At 50.2% G+C, this 15,548-nt stretch overlaps 7 protein-coding genes across 7 annotated transcripts; 5 read left to right on the top strand and 2 right to left on the bottom strand.

Moving 5' to 3' along the window:
• Window positions 1-76: 76 nt before the first annotated feature.
• On the top strand, window positions 77-1,798 carry EI90DRAFT_3144508 (rab-protein geranylgeranyltransferase; the record flags this gene model as incomplete). The annotated part of the gene is made up of 8 exons (XM_039065154.1): window positions 77-79; window positions 436-549; window positions 607-734; window positions 788-1,020; window positions 1,077-1,231; window positions 1,280-1,415; window positions 1,466-1,540; window positions 1,605-1,798. The coding sequence occupies 8 exons, from the start codon at window positions 77-79 to the stop codon at window positions 1,796-1,798; spliced, it is 1,038 nt and encodes a 345-aa protein (XP_038919959.1).
• A 23-nt stretch (window positions 1,799-1,821) lies between these two features.
• Window positions 1,822-2,723, bottom strand: EI90DRAFT_3043137 (uncharacterized protein). Its single transcript, XM_039059232.1, has 2 exons — window positions 2,631-2,723; window positions 1,822-2,589 (listed from the first exon to the last, which is right to left on the bottom strand). Exons 1-2 carry the CDS (start codon window positions 2,653-2,655, stop codon window positions 2,237-2,239), a joined length of 378 nt encoding a protein of 125 aa, XP_038919958.1. The 5' UTR covers window positions 2,656-2,723; the 3' UTR covers window positions 1,822-2,236.
• Window positions 2,724-3,647: 924 nt separating this feature from the next.
• On the top strand, window positions 3,648-5,482 carry EI90DRAFT_3287086 (uncharacterized protein). Its single transcript, XM_039067039.1, has 7 exons — window positions 3,648-4,105; window positions 4,178-4,217; window positions 4,274-4,348; window positions 4,416-4,452; window positions 4,504-4,628; window positions 4,692-5,023; window positions 5,087-5,482. The coding sequence occupies exons 1-7, from the start codon at window positions 3,993-3,995 to the stop codon at window positions 5,220-5,222; spliced, it is 858 nt and encodes a 285-aa protein (XP_038919957.1). The 5' UTR covers window positions 3,648-3,992; the 3' UTR covers window positions 5,223-5,482.
• A 288-nt stretch (window positions 5,483-5,770) lies between these two features.
• EI90DRAFT_3043132 (ribosomal protein L4 domain-containing protein) lies at window positions 5,771-7,028 on the top strand. The gene is made up of 6 exons (XM_039059231.1): window positions 5,771-5,824; window positions 5,876-5,968; window positions 6,022-6,049; window positions 6,116-6,423; window positions 6,500-6,538; window positions 6,580-7,028. Exons 1-6 carry the CDS (start codon window positions 5,780-5,782, stop codon window positions 6,943-6,945), a joined length of 879 nt encoding a protein of 292 aa, XP_038919956.1. The 5' UTR covers window positions 5,771-5,779; the 3' UTR covers window positions 6,946-7,028.
• Window positions 6,989-8,013, bottom strand: EI90DRAFT_3279728 (putative nudC protein; the record flags this gene model as incomplete). Its single annotated transcript, XM_039066702.1, has 7 exons — window positions 6,989-7,102; window positions 7,158-7,199; window positions 7,252-7,269; window positions 7,330-7,356; window positions 7,383-7,495; window positions 7,557-7,751; window positions 7,875-8,013. The coding sequence occupies 7 exons, from the start codon at window positions 8,011-8,013 to the stop codon at window positions 7,040-7,042; spliced, it is 597 nt and encodes a 198-aa protein (XP_038919955.1). The 3' UTR covers window positions 6,989-7,039.
• Window positions 8,014-8,218: 205 nt separating this feature from the next.
• Window positions 8,219-9,513, top strand: EI90DRAFT_3279727 (aquaporin-like protein; the record flags this gene model as incomplete). The annotated part of the gene is made up of 9 exons (XM_039066701.1): window positions 8,219-8,427; window positions 8,483-8,520; window positions 8,580-8,611; window positions 8,669-8,714; window positions 8,771-8,814; window positions 8,868-9,097; window positions 9,154-9,253; window positions 9,314-9,332; window positions 9,365-9,513. The coding sequence occupies exons 1-9, from the start codon at window positions 8,225-8,227 to the stop codon at window positions 9,511-9,513; spliced, it is 861 nt and encodes a 286-aa protein (XP_038919954.1). The 5' UTR covers window positions 8,219-8,224.
• Window positions 9,514-12,151: 2,638 nt separating this feature from the next.
• Window positions 12,152-13,114, top strand: EI90DRAFT_3013691 (uncharacterized protein; the record flags this gene model as incomplete). Its single annotated transcript, XM_039056686.1, has 5 exons — window positions 12,152-12,508; window positions 12,572-12,599; window positions 12,639-12,913; window positions 12,963-13,007; window positions 13,028-13,114. The coding sequence occupies 5 exons, from the start codon at window positions 12,152-12,154 to the stop codon at window positions 13,112-13,114; spliced, it is 792 nt and encodes a 263-aa protein (XP_038919953.1).
• Window positions 13,115-15,548: the final 2,434 nt, after the last annotated feature.

The following is a 15,548-nucleotide window of genomic DNA, read 5'->3' as shown; positions in this document are numbered from 1 at the left end:
TTAGCTGCGGTTGCAAGCCTGGCGAGTGCAAGTGCTAAACACCACTCCACATGAGGCCCTACCCTACTTGACCGACATGGTGTTCACCTCAACGAAGCGAACGGTCGTGTTGCGGTTCTGCAAATGTATTTTTTTGTATGAATAGTGCTTGAAAATTGATCGCCGAAATGTTGTACTGTGATATGATCGACCAAAGGAACGAACTCCATAATCCAGCTGGCTCGGATTTCAGGGAGTCGACCATGGGTGGTCACCAAAAACTTGTAAAAATGAACACAGCCCAAGAACTGCAGGCAAGGGAGGGCGTTCGTAAGCCCGACAGACGGACGGCGTCAACAAGCACAAACAAGCGATCGACAATTCCCATGGCAAGTAGTGCCTCTCAGTCGTTAAAAGCTAGGTTCCCTCGGACTTTGCTTAACTGAAGCTATGTAGCACGGTGTCCGGAGGCAGCCTCGCCCTCCTGAGGGGGTGAGAGCAGAGAGGAAGGAGAAAGAACTCGAGAAAATCAAGTCGTACACCGCCTTGACAAAAGCGATATTAGATCGAGTCCGTTGAACTTTTTGCAATCGATAGGAGAAGATCAGATACTCAAGTGTTCCCTAGCGTAATGCTAAAGATTATTCGAACGAGGCTCTCGAGTCTACCACTCGGCTTCTACAGCTGAATCCTGAGTTCTATACGATATGGAACTACCGTCGAGAGATATTCCTCAGAGGACTCTTCCCGAATAGGTCCCAATCCCTAGCATGATCCATCCACATCCTGGGCTCATCCTCTTCCTTAGTGCTCCAAAGGATGTGAATCGTTTTCTGCAGGATGACTTGGCTTTCACCCTCAGCGCTCTCAAGGAGCATCCGAAAGTATATTGGATATGGAATCATCGTCGATGGTGCCTCGAACAAATCCCTCCAGATTATTCAGAGGATGAGGGAACAGAGCCATTGCACTGGCAACGACAGACATGGAATCGCGAGTTGACGGTAGTCGAAAAGATGCTCGATGCGGATGCTCGAAATTGTATGTCCCTCACCTCCCTCATGTCCTAGGCCGTGGCTCAATTATTATTTGAAAAGTTCAAGCTTGGAATTACCGGCGCTACGTCCTCAAGTCAATGCCTCCACCCGGACCTTCCACCCCAGCCAGAACTCCAGCGACTGAACTAGCGTATACCCAGAAGAAGATAGAGTCGAATTTTTCCAACTTTAGTGCCTGGCACCAGCGTTCCAAAGTGTACGCTGTCACTGAACAGCTAAAGGATCCGCCATCCTTGATTCAGGTACTCAGCTCTCCACGAATCAATCATACTTTAATGTTAACTAGCATGGTAGAGTTCGATTTCGTGGTGCAAGCGATGTACACGGATCCTAACGATCAAAGCGCCTGGCTGTATCATAGGTGGCTAATCAGCCTAAGTATGTCCTCCTTCATGTTCCATCTCGGCAGCCCTCTCACCGGATAGCAGCCACGGATCTCAGCGTTATCGAACGAGAGATCAAAATTATCGAAGAGTTACTGCAGGAAGAACCTGAGAGCAAATGTAAGGGCACCCTTTGATTTTCAGGTGCTCACTTGCGAACGAATTTTTTCCTGGCGATTCCTAGGGTGCTTGGAATCACTCATCCAGTACAATACGCTGGTTGCACGACTTGCTGCGGAATCGGGGGACGGAAGATTCGCGAGACAATCGGAGATTGGCGCCATGTTGACAAAATTGAAGTCAATTGATCCGATGCGGAAGGCTCGGTATATCGATATGTTACATGCACTGGATGATATACCCTCCGAAGAGCATTAATATGCTCGACTATTATCTGGACGGCTCGTTTATTTCTTTAGGGCTGCAAATGGGTATTTCATTCATTTTTCAATGTCCTATTTCACGAGGCCAAAGTCTTGCCGGTGGCGTCGACTGCATGCATGATGCCGCCTTGCCTTGCGCTTATTGCAGCACTGGAGAGGCGCCTGATTCGGGCGTCATGCACGCTATTGCGGGTTGTAGCGCACATGAAATGAGCGGCCTTTGTGTGTTCAGCTTTCCAACCCATGATCGAATTCATCGTGGTCGTAACCATGACTCCTTTCGCTTAATTTTTTCGTGCTTCCCTCTGTCATCCTTTTGAAGAACAATAATTCGAACAACTCGCATCTGCATCGTCACGGTTGCAGATACTCATGTGACTGTACTGCGTATCGCGCGAGGTCGATTTCGGCTGCCCGGTGGCCCATTCACCGGCTAATTAACGCCCGTGAAATACTGTACACCGACGTGTGAAAGCGCGAGGGAAGTTGTGGCGTGAATATTGAAGATCGATAGATGGGGGAGCAATGCCGAGGGATGAGCTTCATTTGAAGAGAATTGGCTTCCTTTAGTAGCTCTCGATCTCCCCGACGAATCACAGTAGTTTTGAAAGAAACTGCATGCGTGGCCGGATCGATTCGCTACGGAGCAAGCGTCGAGGGGATTGGCAGACCGTTTCATCTCGGGAACACACTGAAGCACTGATATTTCCGCCCAATTCCGCCAATACATGGAAAGTCTCATATCCGTAAGAGCGCCGAGGAAGGAAAAAAAGGAGAAAAAAAAGCCTGTCGCGTCCGGAACCGTGAGGACGCCGGTTCTAGGTCACGGGAACCGGCAACCAGGACCTTCATATTTACTTCGTCCTTGTCGTGGGCCTCGACGATGGATGTCAGTCGAGGGGAGTTCTGCTACCACAGCGAACACCCGGCACGGGCCTAAACCTTCACGCGGTGCCCCTGTTTAAAACTAATTAGGCCTCTAACATCTGAAGGGAGGATGACGTGGCCACCGTGGTAATGCCAATCAACCGCAACCCCGTAAGCCCAGAGCCGCACTGGCTGGAGAGATGCAAGAGCGCGGGTGCATGTCCCGCCGTCAAGCCAACCCTTCCTTTTTCTTCTCACCACTACCTTTTTGGGATGACGAGCGCGATAGTGGCAACGCCAATGGTGACCTCCGTAAGCCCAGACGGGACTGGCCAGAGGACTGTGGGTTCAAGTCCCACCGTCACCCCAACCCTTCCTTCTTTTTCTCTTCTCCACTACCTTTTGGGATGGTGAGGTGCAATAGTGGTAGCGCCAATGGTAGCCTCCATAAGTCCATGGGCAGGCCGGAGGAGTGCAGGTTCAAGTCCTGCCATCACCCCAACACCCTTCCGATTCATCTTTCTCTCCACTACCTCTTCGTGACGAGGCGCGATAGTGGTAGCGCCAACGATAGCCCCATATGCCGACAAAAAGTTGACTGCAAGGAATGCAGGTTCAAGTCCTGCCGTCACCCCAACACTTTCATTTCTCTCCACTACCCCTTCTACCAAAGGCCTATCTGCCACATGCCTTTATTCAACAAGCATGAGCAAGATGCCACCAACACCCATCGCCTTTCGCTGCCACTGGAACATTCACCAGCCTACCGTGACATAAACCCGTGAAAGCACCCTCCAACTCACCCACCCGCAAGAACCGCGCACTCAAACATTGACTTAACCATAGGCACACAGCAGCAAAACATGCGACCCCAACACTGGGGGTCGCGTGTCCTTTTCTCTATCCAACCTCTTTCCACCTCCATTCTCCCTCACCCGTTGTTCAACCTCAGTGCAGGGTCGCATGCCCCTTTATGTGTTATTGCTTCATCTCACTTTATTCTCCTTCACACCATTGATTACTCGATGTCTCATACTTCCTAGGTCAAACAAATTCCTTTCTTCACATCCTTATGTTCTCCAAACTTTTTTCACCCGAGTCACTATAGTACGGCATATGCCGATAGGCACGGTTACGTACTCTAAAATGAATCCATCCATCCATCCATCCATTCGTCCTTGTCGTGCCTCAACATACCACTTAGAAACCACACAAGGCGCACAACACGCGGTAGAATACCTCACCAAGGGCTAGGGATTCTGTCCAGAACGCTTCACAATCTTCATTGAGCAAGCGCTGCTACTCTCGTGACGACCACTTAAATGTCAGAGAATCAAGCCGCTGCAACGGCAAGGCCTTCTAGGCCAGCAAAGGTTGTTTTCGTCTACGACATAGCATCTCCGACTTCGTGGATCGCTCTCATTACCATGCTTAGGTATGTCTACAGATCTCCCCAAGTATCAATCCTCCACATCGATAAACTTTAACAATCGCTTCTGGCATATAGGTATCAAGAACCATGGAATCTTGACCTTGAGTTGCAGCCGGTGAGCTGAAAACCGGATCTTGGTGGCACTCTGGGTCCTCATCGCGTCATAATGAGATTCTGGTTGGATCCGCAATGCGGGCAACAGGAGTGAAAAAGCCACACCTTCCACCAGTGAAGCAGCAGTATTACGTGAGTGACCAGATATTTTGGCCTCTGCCTCTCACATCTGTGTACTTGATGCAATGTTTGGTTCTAGGATCGGGATTTGCGTCGTGTTGCGGAGCGGTGGGGAGGTACGGTGTTAACTCTGAGGTCGGGAAACCCGAAATTGATTTCGTTCCAAGTTACTATCAACCCGCCACCCGAGGATCCTTTTGATCGCATAACCCGACCTGCAATCCGTTTCTTGCGAACTCTGAAGGCTCACGAACCCAGTGATGTGCTCGTGAAAGCTACCCTGCTTCTATTCGTACGTTCTTTACTCGCAAAATTGAATACTGTTCCAGCTGAGGACTGAATGCACGATGTTCAGGAGGAATACTTCACTGTCGGAACCCCTGTCACATCTCCAAAATTCTTCGATTGTCTAAGCTCCTCTCATGGAAAGCGCGGCCCCCTCTCCGAAAGTCGTCTGCAGCAACTCCTTGCATTTTCACAGCAAAGAGAAGCCGAGGAGGGACTAGACGCAGATGTGCGATACGTTGTGGAGAAATGGGGTACGTGGGGAGTCCCATGGATGGTGGCGCATCGCGTCCCCCCCGATGATCGGAACTTGAGCGACGAAGAGAAAATTCTCGACCCGCTTCCACCCACCGAATGGCAGAGTTTCCACACGGAAAATCGTATCGAAGCATTAGGGTATTAGTAAGCTACTCTCTCATTTTAATTTCTCGAACTTCCACTCATCCGAGTGTTTCTATCTCGTAGTCTTGGCCCAGAATATATATGGCGAGGACCATGGCCTGACGGGATCGAGCGCTTCAGTGCGTCTGTTGGGCCATCACCAGCTTTCCTGATCCCTAAACGGGCTCCAGAAACTGGTGATACTAAAGGGAAGTTATGATACGTTCCGGTTGGGATATACCTGTCCCCATAGAAGGTCAACGATAGCGTAATCCGCACCCAAAACAATCACTGCTGGGTCCTTAATAATCCTAGCTTTGTCGTTATTTGTAAAGTGCCTGGCGTTGTTTGTGTCTTGTATCGCCACCGTACGGTTTGTTTTGAAGTGTAATTGTGTGCTTAGAGAGCACTTGACTGGGTGGTGCTCATGACATAGGTGCCTACGAACACAACGTAAACCCCGAAGTGCTGACCGCAGTCTCAAGCGTACGCGTTAGAGAATGAGGAGAAAAGAAAACTGCAGCACCAATCATCAGACGTCGAATGGCAGTTTCCGGTGTCCAAATTTGAAATGACGAGCCACGGATGCCCCTGCCCTCCAACGGGAACGACATCGGGTCCATGCTCAACGAATTCCGCTCAGCTTATTCGTGAGCTAGTTGCACACCTTGGTGCTTTGTCACTGAGGACGTTGTCACATGATGCGAACCTTGTCCTGACTTCCCACGGCCCAAATCCTTGGTCGCATTAATATTTTTGTCTGGCCGCGCCTCCAGCATGTTCAAGGCCTTGCGGAATCTCACTAGAAGAGTGCCGCCGATAGTATGTATTACGACCTCGTCCTACTTAGAGGATGACTTATGCTTGATGCAGCCGTCAGTGCGATTGGTCTCCACATCCACAACCACAACCACTCCCGTCGCTCCCATAGAGACCCAAGTCCCAGCGGGCGGATTACACCACATCGTTGAAAGTGAAGATGAGGGAAATCTCTGGAATGGATTATCCGCTCAACAGAGGCAGAACGTGAAGCCGATAGAACTGCAGGTGTGTGGTTTGTCTTCTCATCTTCATTTATACATCTGACTGGAGCATGGTGCTTTTCGTCTCCAGTGGAATCACAACTACCATCTCCCTTCCGAGAGCCAATTTATTTAACATTATCCTCTTTAATCCCCCGAAAAGTGGGCGAGCCTCGGCCCTCTCGCCAGGTCGTTGCCCTTGCACCATCCGTCTTCGACCACGCCCTCCGCCGAGATATCCTTCACGCGTGCGTAGTACACCATCTTGACTCCTTACGCCAAGGTACTGCATCCACCAAGACGCGCTGGCAAGTGAAAGCGTCAGGTAGAAAACTTGCTCAGCAAAAAGGACGGGGTAAAGCACGAGTAGGTGACGCGGGGAATCCGATCTTCGAGGCGGTGGTGTCGTATTTGGGCCGCACCCGAGAGATTTCTCGACGAAATTACCCAGAAAAGTTCGTGAGATGGGGATGAGAGTTGCGTTGAGTGCGAAATGAGGGAGAAGGCTCTTGAGGTGGTTCCGTCGTTGCAGTGGCGAGCCATAAAACGAACAAGCTGTGGAAGATGTTGAAGTGTAAAGGATGGGCTGATAAGACGCTCTTCGTACTTGGAGGCGACAGGCTGCCTAATGGTTTGAATTTGGCGTCGAAGAACATCCAAGATGTAGATCTGATGCTTGCCAAGGATCTAACAGTGTACGATGCGCTCAGGTGGAAGCGACTCATTTTGGATGTGGAAAGCGTCGGGTACTTTGCGGAGAAGCTTGGGAAACCCACCGACTCCCCCGAAGATACCTCGTCTGCCGTAGGCATCGACCCCAGTATCCTACCCGTAAAAATCGCACCATCCCCTCCCTCCAAATCTTCATTATCTCTCACGTCTGATCCGCCAACTACAACTGTACCCGAGCTTCAACTTTAATGACCGTGCAGTAATACAGTATATTCTGACTTGTGTAATGTACATGAACTCGTGTGCATCAATCAGGTACATATTTGATGACAAATCTGTGTTGTTAAGAGATCTTGACCTTCGAAAAATCAAGTTCTGGATGCTGGGCCTGGAACTTTTTGAGTGCCTTGTTAGATGCAAAAGTTAGTCGTTATTCAGCCAAAACCATGACTCCCAATCACCTCTTGTTTCTTGAGCTCGTCCGATGTAGGCTTTCCAAGTTGCTAAGAAAGCGCTGTGAGTCTTCGTCTGTAATGTTGACTAGCAACACTGTACCTTTTGCTGGTTATCGAACTGGCGAAAAATAAGATTAGTACATGTGGTGGGTTATGTGTGATCCTGGAAGTCGCTCACCATCATCTTCTCCACCAAAGCTCGTGTCTCACCATCCAAATCGCTCAATTTACTGTTCTCCGGTTGAATTTCTTGGTGTCGAGCTTTGGATGATGCTTCACTACGTTCTCCCACCATGTCATGTTATTAACCTTCTCGAGGTGGACCAATACTCTAGATTGGTCCTCTTTTGAGCGTTGGAAGCAAGATCGGTTTTGAAACGCGGGAGATTGAAAGTGGGCGCTTACCGATGGTCCATGTACTGTCCTCCACTTTAATTTCTTTGCATAATTGCCCCTCAATGATTGGTTCCTCCCCTTTGAGGCCAACCTTCAGGGTAGTCTTGGTGATCTTCACGTCAAGATCTTTGGCCCTCGTCCCTTTCGGCACCTCGAGCGTGACATCTACTTCCCCTAACTCTTGTCTCCACTTATAGGGAAGTGCTAAGTAGTCAGATTAGCATAACGTTGGAGCGTTATAAAAAGTGCCCGCGCATGGTTTTCGAGAGGCGGATTCCCGATATAGACAGAAATCACCACCGATAGCCTGGCGGCATGCACACATACTGGCCTGTTCCTCTTCTTCACGTTTTCTCTCAAGCCGATCGTACTCGGCACGCTCTTCGGAGGACATATCTTCATAATTCTTCGTGGACACATCGAGCGCTGATTCTGGTGTAGGTACTGGGTCTGTACTTGAGCTCATGGTGGAATGACTATGAACAGCGTTTGCTGATAACAGAAGCGTCACGCTGAATGCGCTTATTATCCATTCAATTATAGGATCGATTCTTTTCCATGGGCTTCGCCGCTGAATCAGCGGAGACTACCGGGAGTAATGAATCGTGCCTGAATGAAGCCTCGACAACTCTCGAGCGGAGCGGCCAGCGTTTGTTGCATCTCGTGTTGCTACGCACATGGCCTTGAGATCTTCATCGCGGTCCCCAAAGGCCTGGGTAGATCCACCGTCAGATGAAGGGCCCGAGCGGCTTGCGGTTGCTGAGTGTGTGACGACGAGTGAGGCTTGCTGCAATGGATATCCCAACAAATACGCCTCCTTTCGTAATCGGTATTTGCGAGAATTCGCCTCCGAATTTATTGGAACCATGATAATGATCATGTACGTGCTTTTGGACATTTGGCATGAGGAACGATTTCTCAGCCGCCGTTGATAGATTTGGTCTTGGCGCTAACTTGCAGGTTGTGTTGTCCAGTGAGTTTATTAATGGAGTTTGTCATTGCAACTCAAACGCATCCTTTGTTTTTCTTCAGGCTCACCTTTGGTGGCGGCAGACCAGAAAGGAGTCAGTGAAGTCCGAGCTCCCTGTGGTAAATCCATAACCCATTTCCTTCTCATTTAGTCGTATTTGTCGAGAAGTATAGCCATGGCGGCTGGGGTTTCCATGGGTGCATTTTACTAGGTGGCGATGGTTCTGGAATACCATACTAATCACAGCCCCAAGGTGCATGGGCCGCTGGTGCAACTGGGGGCCACATCAATCCAGTCGTCAGTGATCGCGAAATAAACCGATATCTCAAACCTGAATCGGTCTTTCCTAGGTAACCCTCGTCCAAGCAATTCTCCGAGGCCTCCCTTGGCGCAAAGTCCCCGTCTACATCGCGGCTCAGCTCCTAGGCGCCATAACTGGTGCCCTCCTCCTTTATGCGAATTATTATCACGCAATAGATCTTTATGAAGGCGGACGTGGCGTTCGCTCAATATCAACTGCTTCACTTCTCACGACCTATGCATTGGACTACATGCCAAACGCGGCGTGTTTCTTTTCCGAGTTTTAGGAACTTCGTTACTTATTATTTCTGTACTTGCATTGACGGACGAGAATAGTGGTCCTCCACCCAAGGGATTAGTCCCGCTTGGATTGTTCTTTATGATCTTCTGCGAGGGCGCTTCACTTGGAATGGAGACGTCATATGGACTAAATCCTGTGGGTCACAGCATGGCGAATATCGCGAACGTGGTTTTTGATCTGGTATCCTGGTTTTAGGCTAGGGATCTAGGTCCTCGTATCGCCCTCGCGATAGTTGGATACGACAAGAGATTCTGTGGAATTACAGGCATCAATATTGGTTCTGGGTCCCAACCCTTGGACCTGTTTGTGGTGGGATTATTGGAGGCATCATATATGACGCGTTGATCTTCACCGGAGACGAATCAATATTCAACCGATCGTACGTACTGCTGTGATTAACTGCTCGGCCTGCTGTCTAACATAACGCGGTTGGGATGCGATGCGCCGATTAGGGAAGGACTGGAAACAACCGTGCCGAATCTGTGCTCTCAAAAGAAAAAGGAAAGGCTATAGTCAGTGACAAGGTAAAAGCTTCGGGGAGCGGGTCGGAGTGAATGTAGTCAATCCAATCGTTGTCATGTGGAGAGTTAGCCATTTCTTCAGGTAGATTCTACGATCTAGAGCCTTGTAGGTGCTGTACCCACACACATGTTGTAAATGGCTACGTCGTTTTGAGGTTATTGGTGGTGTACGCTCCGTTGTTCGAGCGCACCAAGGCTAGCCGATATCATGGCAGGGCTCATAACATCATTCCGAGGAAACGAACTCTCAATTGAGTGGCGCAAGGGTAGGGCAAACTCGCACAGTGTTGGGGGCCGTGAGCATATGAATGATTCGACATGACGATGGAAGGTGCAAGTGCTGGGGAGGACATAAGAAATGAGCTAGCGAGCAACGTCTGCTAGTGTACATGACATAAGCGCGTATATACACAGTACGTGAATAGAGAAGTATTAACATCAGTCTCGAACGTGCGTGCTTAGAGGACTGAGGGGGGAGGGAGGAAGAAAATGTGGCTCAAACGAGGGGTAACAAACAAATGTACGAATGTTTGGGGTGATAAACAACTATCCCCGCCTGATGGGTCACAGACGCGCTGTCCTCCAACAACAGGCGCTGGTAGTTTCAATTCGTGATCGATGCATGCGTAGTTGCCCCGCAAAAGCGCATCCTCAGTGACTGCTGAGAGGGAGAGTGCAACGAACAATGAAGGTAAAGCATCTTATAGTCGATAGTTTTGTGTTTGATATGACTAGGATGTGGCGAGCTTCAGAGAGTCCTCAGCTATCCCGTCAGTTCCCACCTGTGATCTATTGATTCAGGCAGCCAAAAATCCACAACGCACGTCCTGCATTTCCTCCCGAACTAGTCCAACATGGAATCATGTAGAGTTGTCCTTGCACTGAAGGGAACCTTGTGATCAAGTGCTCTCCGGCATACTTTTCCTCAATCCCTTTTATTCTTCCAGTGGCTCGCTGGCATGAGGGTCATCCCGCAACTCGAGAACCACGAAAGGCAACGCCATCCGAATTGCGGCGACATATGACTTACAGGGTGCGAGAAAGAACGACTGTCCCCGGACGGAACGAAGGTGCAGGAGTGGTGAAGGACTGTAAACGTTTCGCGGGCGCAAAGAGGGCGGAAGGAAACTACGATTCGGCGTGGCGTACATCGTGAGAAGATGTTGGGGTTGTGAGCGACGCGGGGCCCTTATGTCGAGAGAGTTGATTGTTTAATGCAGCAGATGATGATCAAAGTAGGGAATTGATCGTATCATGAGCGTCGGGTCCCAAGGCTCGAAATATATACAGCCTGAAAGGCGCCCAAGGCATCCTGAACCGTGGCAAGATGAAACCCTTCGATGCCAATCCGCGAGAACGATCGGAAAAAGTTCAGCCCCAAACAGCCCGCCATAAATGCTCATAGGTAGGCTTGGCGTAAGGCTCGCCTTCTGTTGGTACGTTTCAGGTTCCGGCGCGGCCCGCCGAAGGCTCGTCTACTCGATCTAGGAATGGTGGCTTGGGAGCCTGTGACTGTCACCAGTGGTATATAGCTTAGCAGTAATCGCGTCCCTAACAAGGCCAACACAAGGAACGGCCACGCTGGCGGCGAAACTCAGAAATCATCGCTAGGTTCTAAAACTAGCACCGTGACCAAGTTTACCCGCTCAATGTCGGACTCTGGCTGGATTCCACTGTCCAAGAGACTTTCCATCAACACGTTCTTTTATTGGGCCTTTCCTCCCTGACTACTGGCTGTACAGGGTGGCATGCGCAAGAGGAGATGGTGGAACAGCAGAGAGCTAAGCGGATATGACAGAAGAGCAGCGAACAAAGCTGTCGGTAATGGACATTCACGTTGAAAGGCCGGTGTCAACGGAAGATATCAGGGGTTGGAGTCTAGCTCCTTGACTGACGGTGTGGGCTATTTTCACGAGAAAGGATCGGAACCAAGGCCTGAATTTGGATAGCCACTGACAAGATCGAACGACACCGCGCTTATAACCGAGAACAATTCCTCATACCACCTCTTCTTCCCTTTGGTATGGAGATAAGGTGAATTCCTGGTCTGTATATTGTCGGTTTCATCTTGACTCGGATCCATCACATTTGTCGCAAGCTTGCAGTAACAATTGAGAGAAACGTTGAGGACTATTAGCTTCGTAGGAAGCGATGTTGACAACTGAGATCTATAGAACCCATCGGTGAGAGGCGAGTAGTATTCGGGAGCACCACCAAATACTCACCTGAGTTCTCAGATTGTTTTTCCCTCCCTGGCCTGGGGCGGCTGACTCATTCCGCAACAGCCCGACTAATGGCTCTACAGCATCCAACAACGGCTAACTACATGGCCATTGGCCTTTTTCGTAGCAGGGGACTACGTGGGCGTATGTTCTCCTGTCAATTCCAGTTCCGAAGCTTTTAAGAAGTCTACGAACCGGGCTGCCAGGTCATTGCGGGTTACGTGCACCCAGCGTCAGCATACTCGCAACCATGTGCATGTGGCCATATTCTCCTCGAACAGCACCACCCCATGCTGTATGAAGAGCAATTTTGGGGACTTCCTCATTGGGCGATTTTACGGCTGTGCGAATCAGGAACGTGTTTGAACCTTGCACCTGCAATCCCGTCTGGTATGCCTTTTATTGATTTTTTCAAGAAGAAGAAGAAGAAAAAGAAGGGGACATTATCGCCGGGTCAGCCTGCTTCGAATGCCCCTTCTGTCGCGCCAGTATCGTCGTCCCCGGGCGACACGCCCACCACTGGCAGTACTGTTTGGCACGGCGTTCTGAGCGTGCTGTGTATTGCGAAGGAGACGCTAGACAGTGTCCCGGTTCCTGGCCTCAAGGGTGCAATAGGTGGCTTTCTCGAAGTAGTTAACCAGCTGGAGGTGCGTTCGTTAAAAGGCTTTGTCCGAACATCATCCCACATACAACCCCTTGGGCTTTTACAGGCGGTCGATGGGGTCGGCGATGCGATTAGTGAGCTCCAGAGCAGTATCGAACACTTTAATCGGTCAGTTTTGGAGGCACTCAAACAATACCAACGGGAAGATGCTGTGTCTCCTGAACTTGTCCAGCCCATCGAGGCTTTGTCAAGGTATGTTATGCCTCCTCAGCGCTTCTCGGGGGTGGAATCATCCAACCGTTCTTTCAGCGAACTTATTGCGATCGCTATGCCACTCCAATCGTACTGCAAGAAGAGCACTGTCTACCTGTGGGCGAATCGCGACAAAATTCAAGGCGATATCCGCTCAGCTGGGGAAAAAGTGAACAATTCTGTGACAGCCTTTCAGGTATGTGGCTCCCCACTGCCCATGTCTAGTCCTGACTTTATGGGTTTAGGCTGCGCACTTGGTCGCGACTCGCTTAGGAGTGGCTCGGATTGAGGTGCGGTGCAATTTATACAGGCTCTCTTAAACTCCGAGTTAACCAATGCCCTGGAAACTCCAGAACGAAATGAAGGTAGTTGTCCGACCCTGGCGCAGAAATCATAGGTTCTGATTATTTTCAGGCACAAAGGCGCGAGGAAGCTTTAAAGGAAAAAGCAAAGCAGTTGGAGTCCTATCTCAACACGCTTCCTTTTACTGATGACGCTAGCCATGACACCAACCGGCTTGGCGCACCATCTAACTGTTTCCCCGGAACAAGAAGTGAAATTCTTGGATCCATTAAGCAGTGGTTTCACCGACCCATCAGTGATACGACTAAATCAGTGTTCTGGATTAACGGCCTAGCCGGGATCGGAAAGTCGACTATTGCGTGTACCATTGCGAAAGATGCTAACGAGTCTGGACACCTTGGATCTAGCTTCTTCTTTTCCCGTCAACATGCCGAGTTGTCTAGTGCGAAGCTCTTCCTTGGGACAATCGTGCGGAACTTCGCTAGGAAACTTCCCGAATTTGGTGTGGCCGTTGCAGAGGCATTGAAAGAAGATACCAATCTCCCCCGTGCTTCCCCTCTCACCCAATACTCCTCATTACTTTTCGCGCCCCTTCGAGACCTCGAGGTTTCCAAGCCTCTACTTCTGGTAATTGATGCTCTAGACGAGTGTAAGAGGGATGATGCGGATGGAGCAAAAGAAATTCTTCGTTACCTTATTTCCGGCTGCTCTGGCATCCCTGGCCTCCGTATATTCATATCGAGCCGACCAGAGCATCATATCGTCACGGAGCTCAACCGAGCTACGAATGTGGACAAAATTGTGATTCATGAAATCGATAAGCACGTCGCTTCGCGAGATATCGAGGTATATCTTCGGGGTCAGCTCCACGTCGTTTCCGAACGATTCAGTGACAGGGTCTCCGAAGGGTGGCCCACACCCGCCATGGTCGAGGCTCTTGCGAAGAAAGCTAATCGGCTCTTCATCTGGGCTGCTACCGCTGTCAAGTACATAGATAGCGATGACGGTGTGGATCCCATGGGTCAACTGGAATCCATCCTAGAGGACAGTCAGACGACCGAAGAGGGTCCTTACGCGGAGCTCGATAAGCTTTACGAAAGAGTCTTATTGGCCTGCGCTACCAAAACCCCCACGAAGAAGCGCGTCGAACTCTACCGACTCCTCCACACTATCGTCCTGCTCAAGAACCCGTTATCCCTGAAAGCGCTTGGCGCTTTTGTCATGATCTCCAATCCTACACTCATGCTCACACACACCCAATCCATCATACCGCTACCCTCGCTGCCAGAAGGAAGAGTTGAAGTCTACCATCCATCTTTTCCTGATTATCTACTTCAGCGGTGTGAGGACCCCGAGTTCAGGGTGGATGTGGAGAAGCACGAGCGGTGGATGGCGCTCCGCTGCCTGGATCTTCTCGTCGCTGAGCTTGTTCCGGCTGTAGATGAGATCGTGCCATGGCATTCACTCAATGTGGATGTGGAAAATTTAGGTGACAAGCTCAGTTCCCTAGTGGGGGAAGAAGTGCGGTATGCGTGCCGGTTTTGGGCATCGCATCTGAGAAACCTTCAATCGGTTGATGAAGAGGTTAGAGATGCACTGGAGAAATTCACTGGTCTCGGGGGCGATGATGAACAAGGCCTCTTACCGCGATGGATGAAAGTGATGAGTATGATGGGGCTCGTGGGTGATGCGGCCAGAAGTCTACGTGACATTCTTCCCTGGATGGTTAGTACTTGCGCTGGTTCGCTGGAGAACTTGTCACTCACCATCAAATTAGAGGAGTACTAATATCCTGTCCACGTTGCCCCCGTTTTGCACGATGCCTTCCGGATGGTTTTAACCTATGCGCCAACCATTGAAGCCAGCGCAGCGCACATCACCCAGTCCATTTTTCAACTCCTTCCCACCAACGGCCAGCTGACGGGGACTTCCCAAGAAGCACCCGATCCAACCGTAACTGTACGCGCGGGATGCGACTCAGAATGGCCTCTCGATATTGCCACTTTAACTGGCCACTCTGATACAGTGACCGCTGTGGTCTTCTCCCCAGATGGATCACTCCTGGCCTCATCATCGGATGACAGTACCATCAAGCTATGGGACCCTCACACTAGAAGCTGTCTCAGAACACTTGAGGGCCACTCTAAAGCTAAATGGACGAGATCCACAGCCTTCTCTGGAGATGGTCTGCTTCTAGCATCAGCATGCGATGATCACACCATCAGGCTGTGGGACCCTGATAGTGGGAGCAACGTGAGGACGCTTGAGGACCCTTCCCATATGCCGATATATGTGGCCTTCTCCTCGGATGGATCGCGTCTGGCATCTGCGTCATCTGATCATACCGTCAGACTGTGGGACCCTCGCACTGGGAACCACCTCAACACACTTAAAGGTCATACCAGTTGGGTGAGATCTGTGACCTTCTCCCCAGACGGATTGATTGTGGCATCAGCATCAGATGATCATACTGCCAGGTTGTGGAACGTTCGCAATGGAAAACATATTAGGACACTTGCAGGCCATTC

The sequence above is a fragment of the Cantharellus anzutake genome (assembly GCF_015039405.1).
Source record: "Cantharellus anzutake strain C23 chromosome Unknown EI90scaffold_9, whole genome shotgun sequence".
Lineage (NCBI taxonomy): Eukaryota > Fungi > Basidiomycota > Agaricomycetes > Cantharellales > Hydnaceae > Cantharellus > Cantharellus anzutake.
Note: the sequence above shows the minus strand (reverse complement) of the source record. Positions and strands in the feature narration are given on the sequence as shown.

Excerpts from the sequence above, each read along its gene's own strand:
- EI90DRAFT_3043132 (XM_039059231.1), top strand. The coding sequence starts at position 5,780 with ATGTTCAAGGCCTTGCGGAATCTCACTAGAAGAGTGCCGCCGATA. Across the intron at positions 5,825-5,875 it reads CTAGAAGAGTGCCGCCGATA|CCGTCAGTGCGATTGGTCTC; the intron begins GTATGTATTACG and ends TGCTTGATGCAG. Across the intron at positions 6,539-6,579 it reads TGAGGGAGAAGGCTCTTGAG|CTGTGGAAGATGTTGAAGTG; the intron begins GTGGTTCCGTCG and ends AAAACGAACAAG.
- EI90DRAFT_3043137 (XM_039059232.1), bottom strand. The coding sequence starts at position 2,655 with ATGAAGGTCCTGGTTGCCGGTTCCC. Across the intron at positions 2,590-2,630 it reads GGTCCTGGTTGCCGGTTCCC|GCTTTTTTTTCTCCTTTTTT; the intron begins GTGACCTAGAAC and ends CGGACGCGACAG.
- EI90DRAFT_3287086 (XM_039067039.1), top strand. The coding sequence starts at position 3,993 with ATGTCAGAGAATCAAGCCGCTGCAACGGCAAGGCCTTCTAGGCCAGCA. Across the intron at positions 4,453-4,503 it reads TGTTGCGGAGCGGTGGGGAG|TTACTATCAACCCGCCACCC; the intron begins GTACGGTGTTAA and ends TTTCGTTCCAAG. Across the intron at positions 5,024-5,086 it reads ATCGAAGCATTAGGGTATTA|TCTTGGCCCAGAATATATAT; the intron begins GTAAGCTACTCT and ends TCTATCTCGTAG.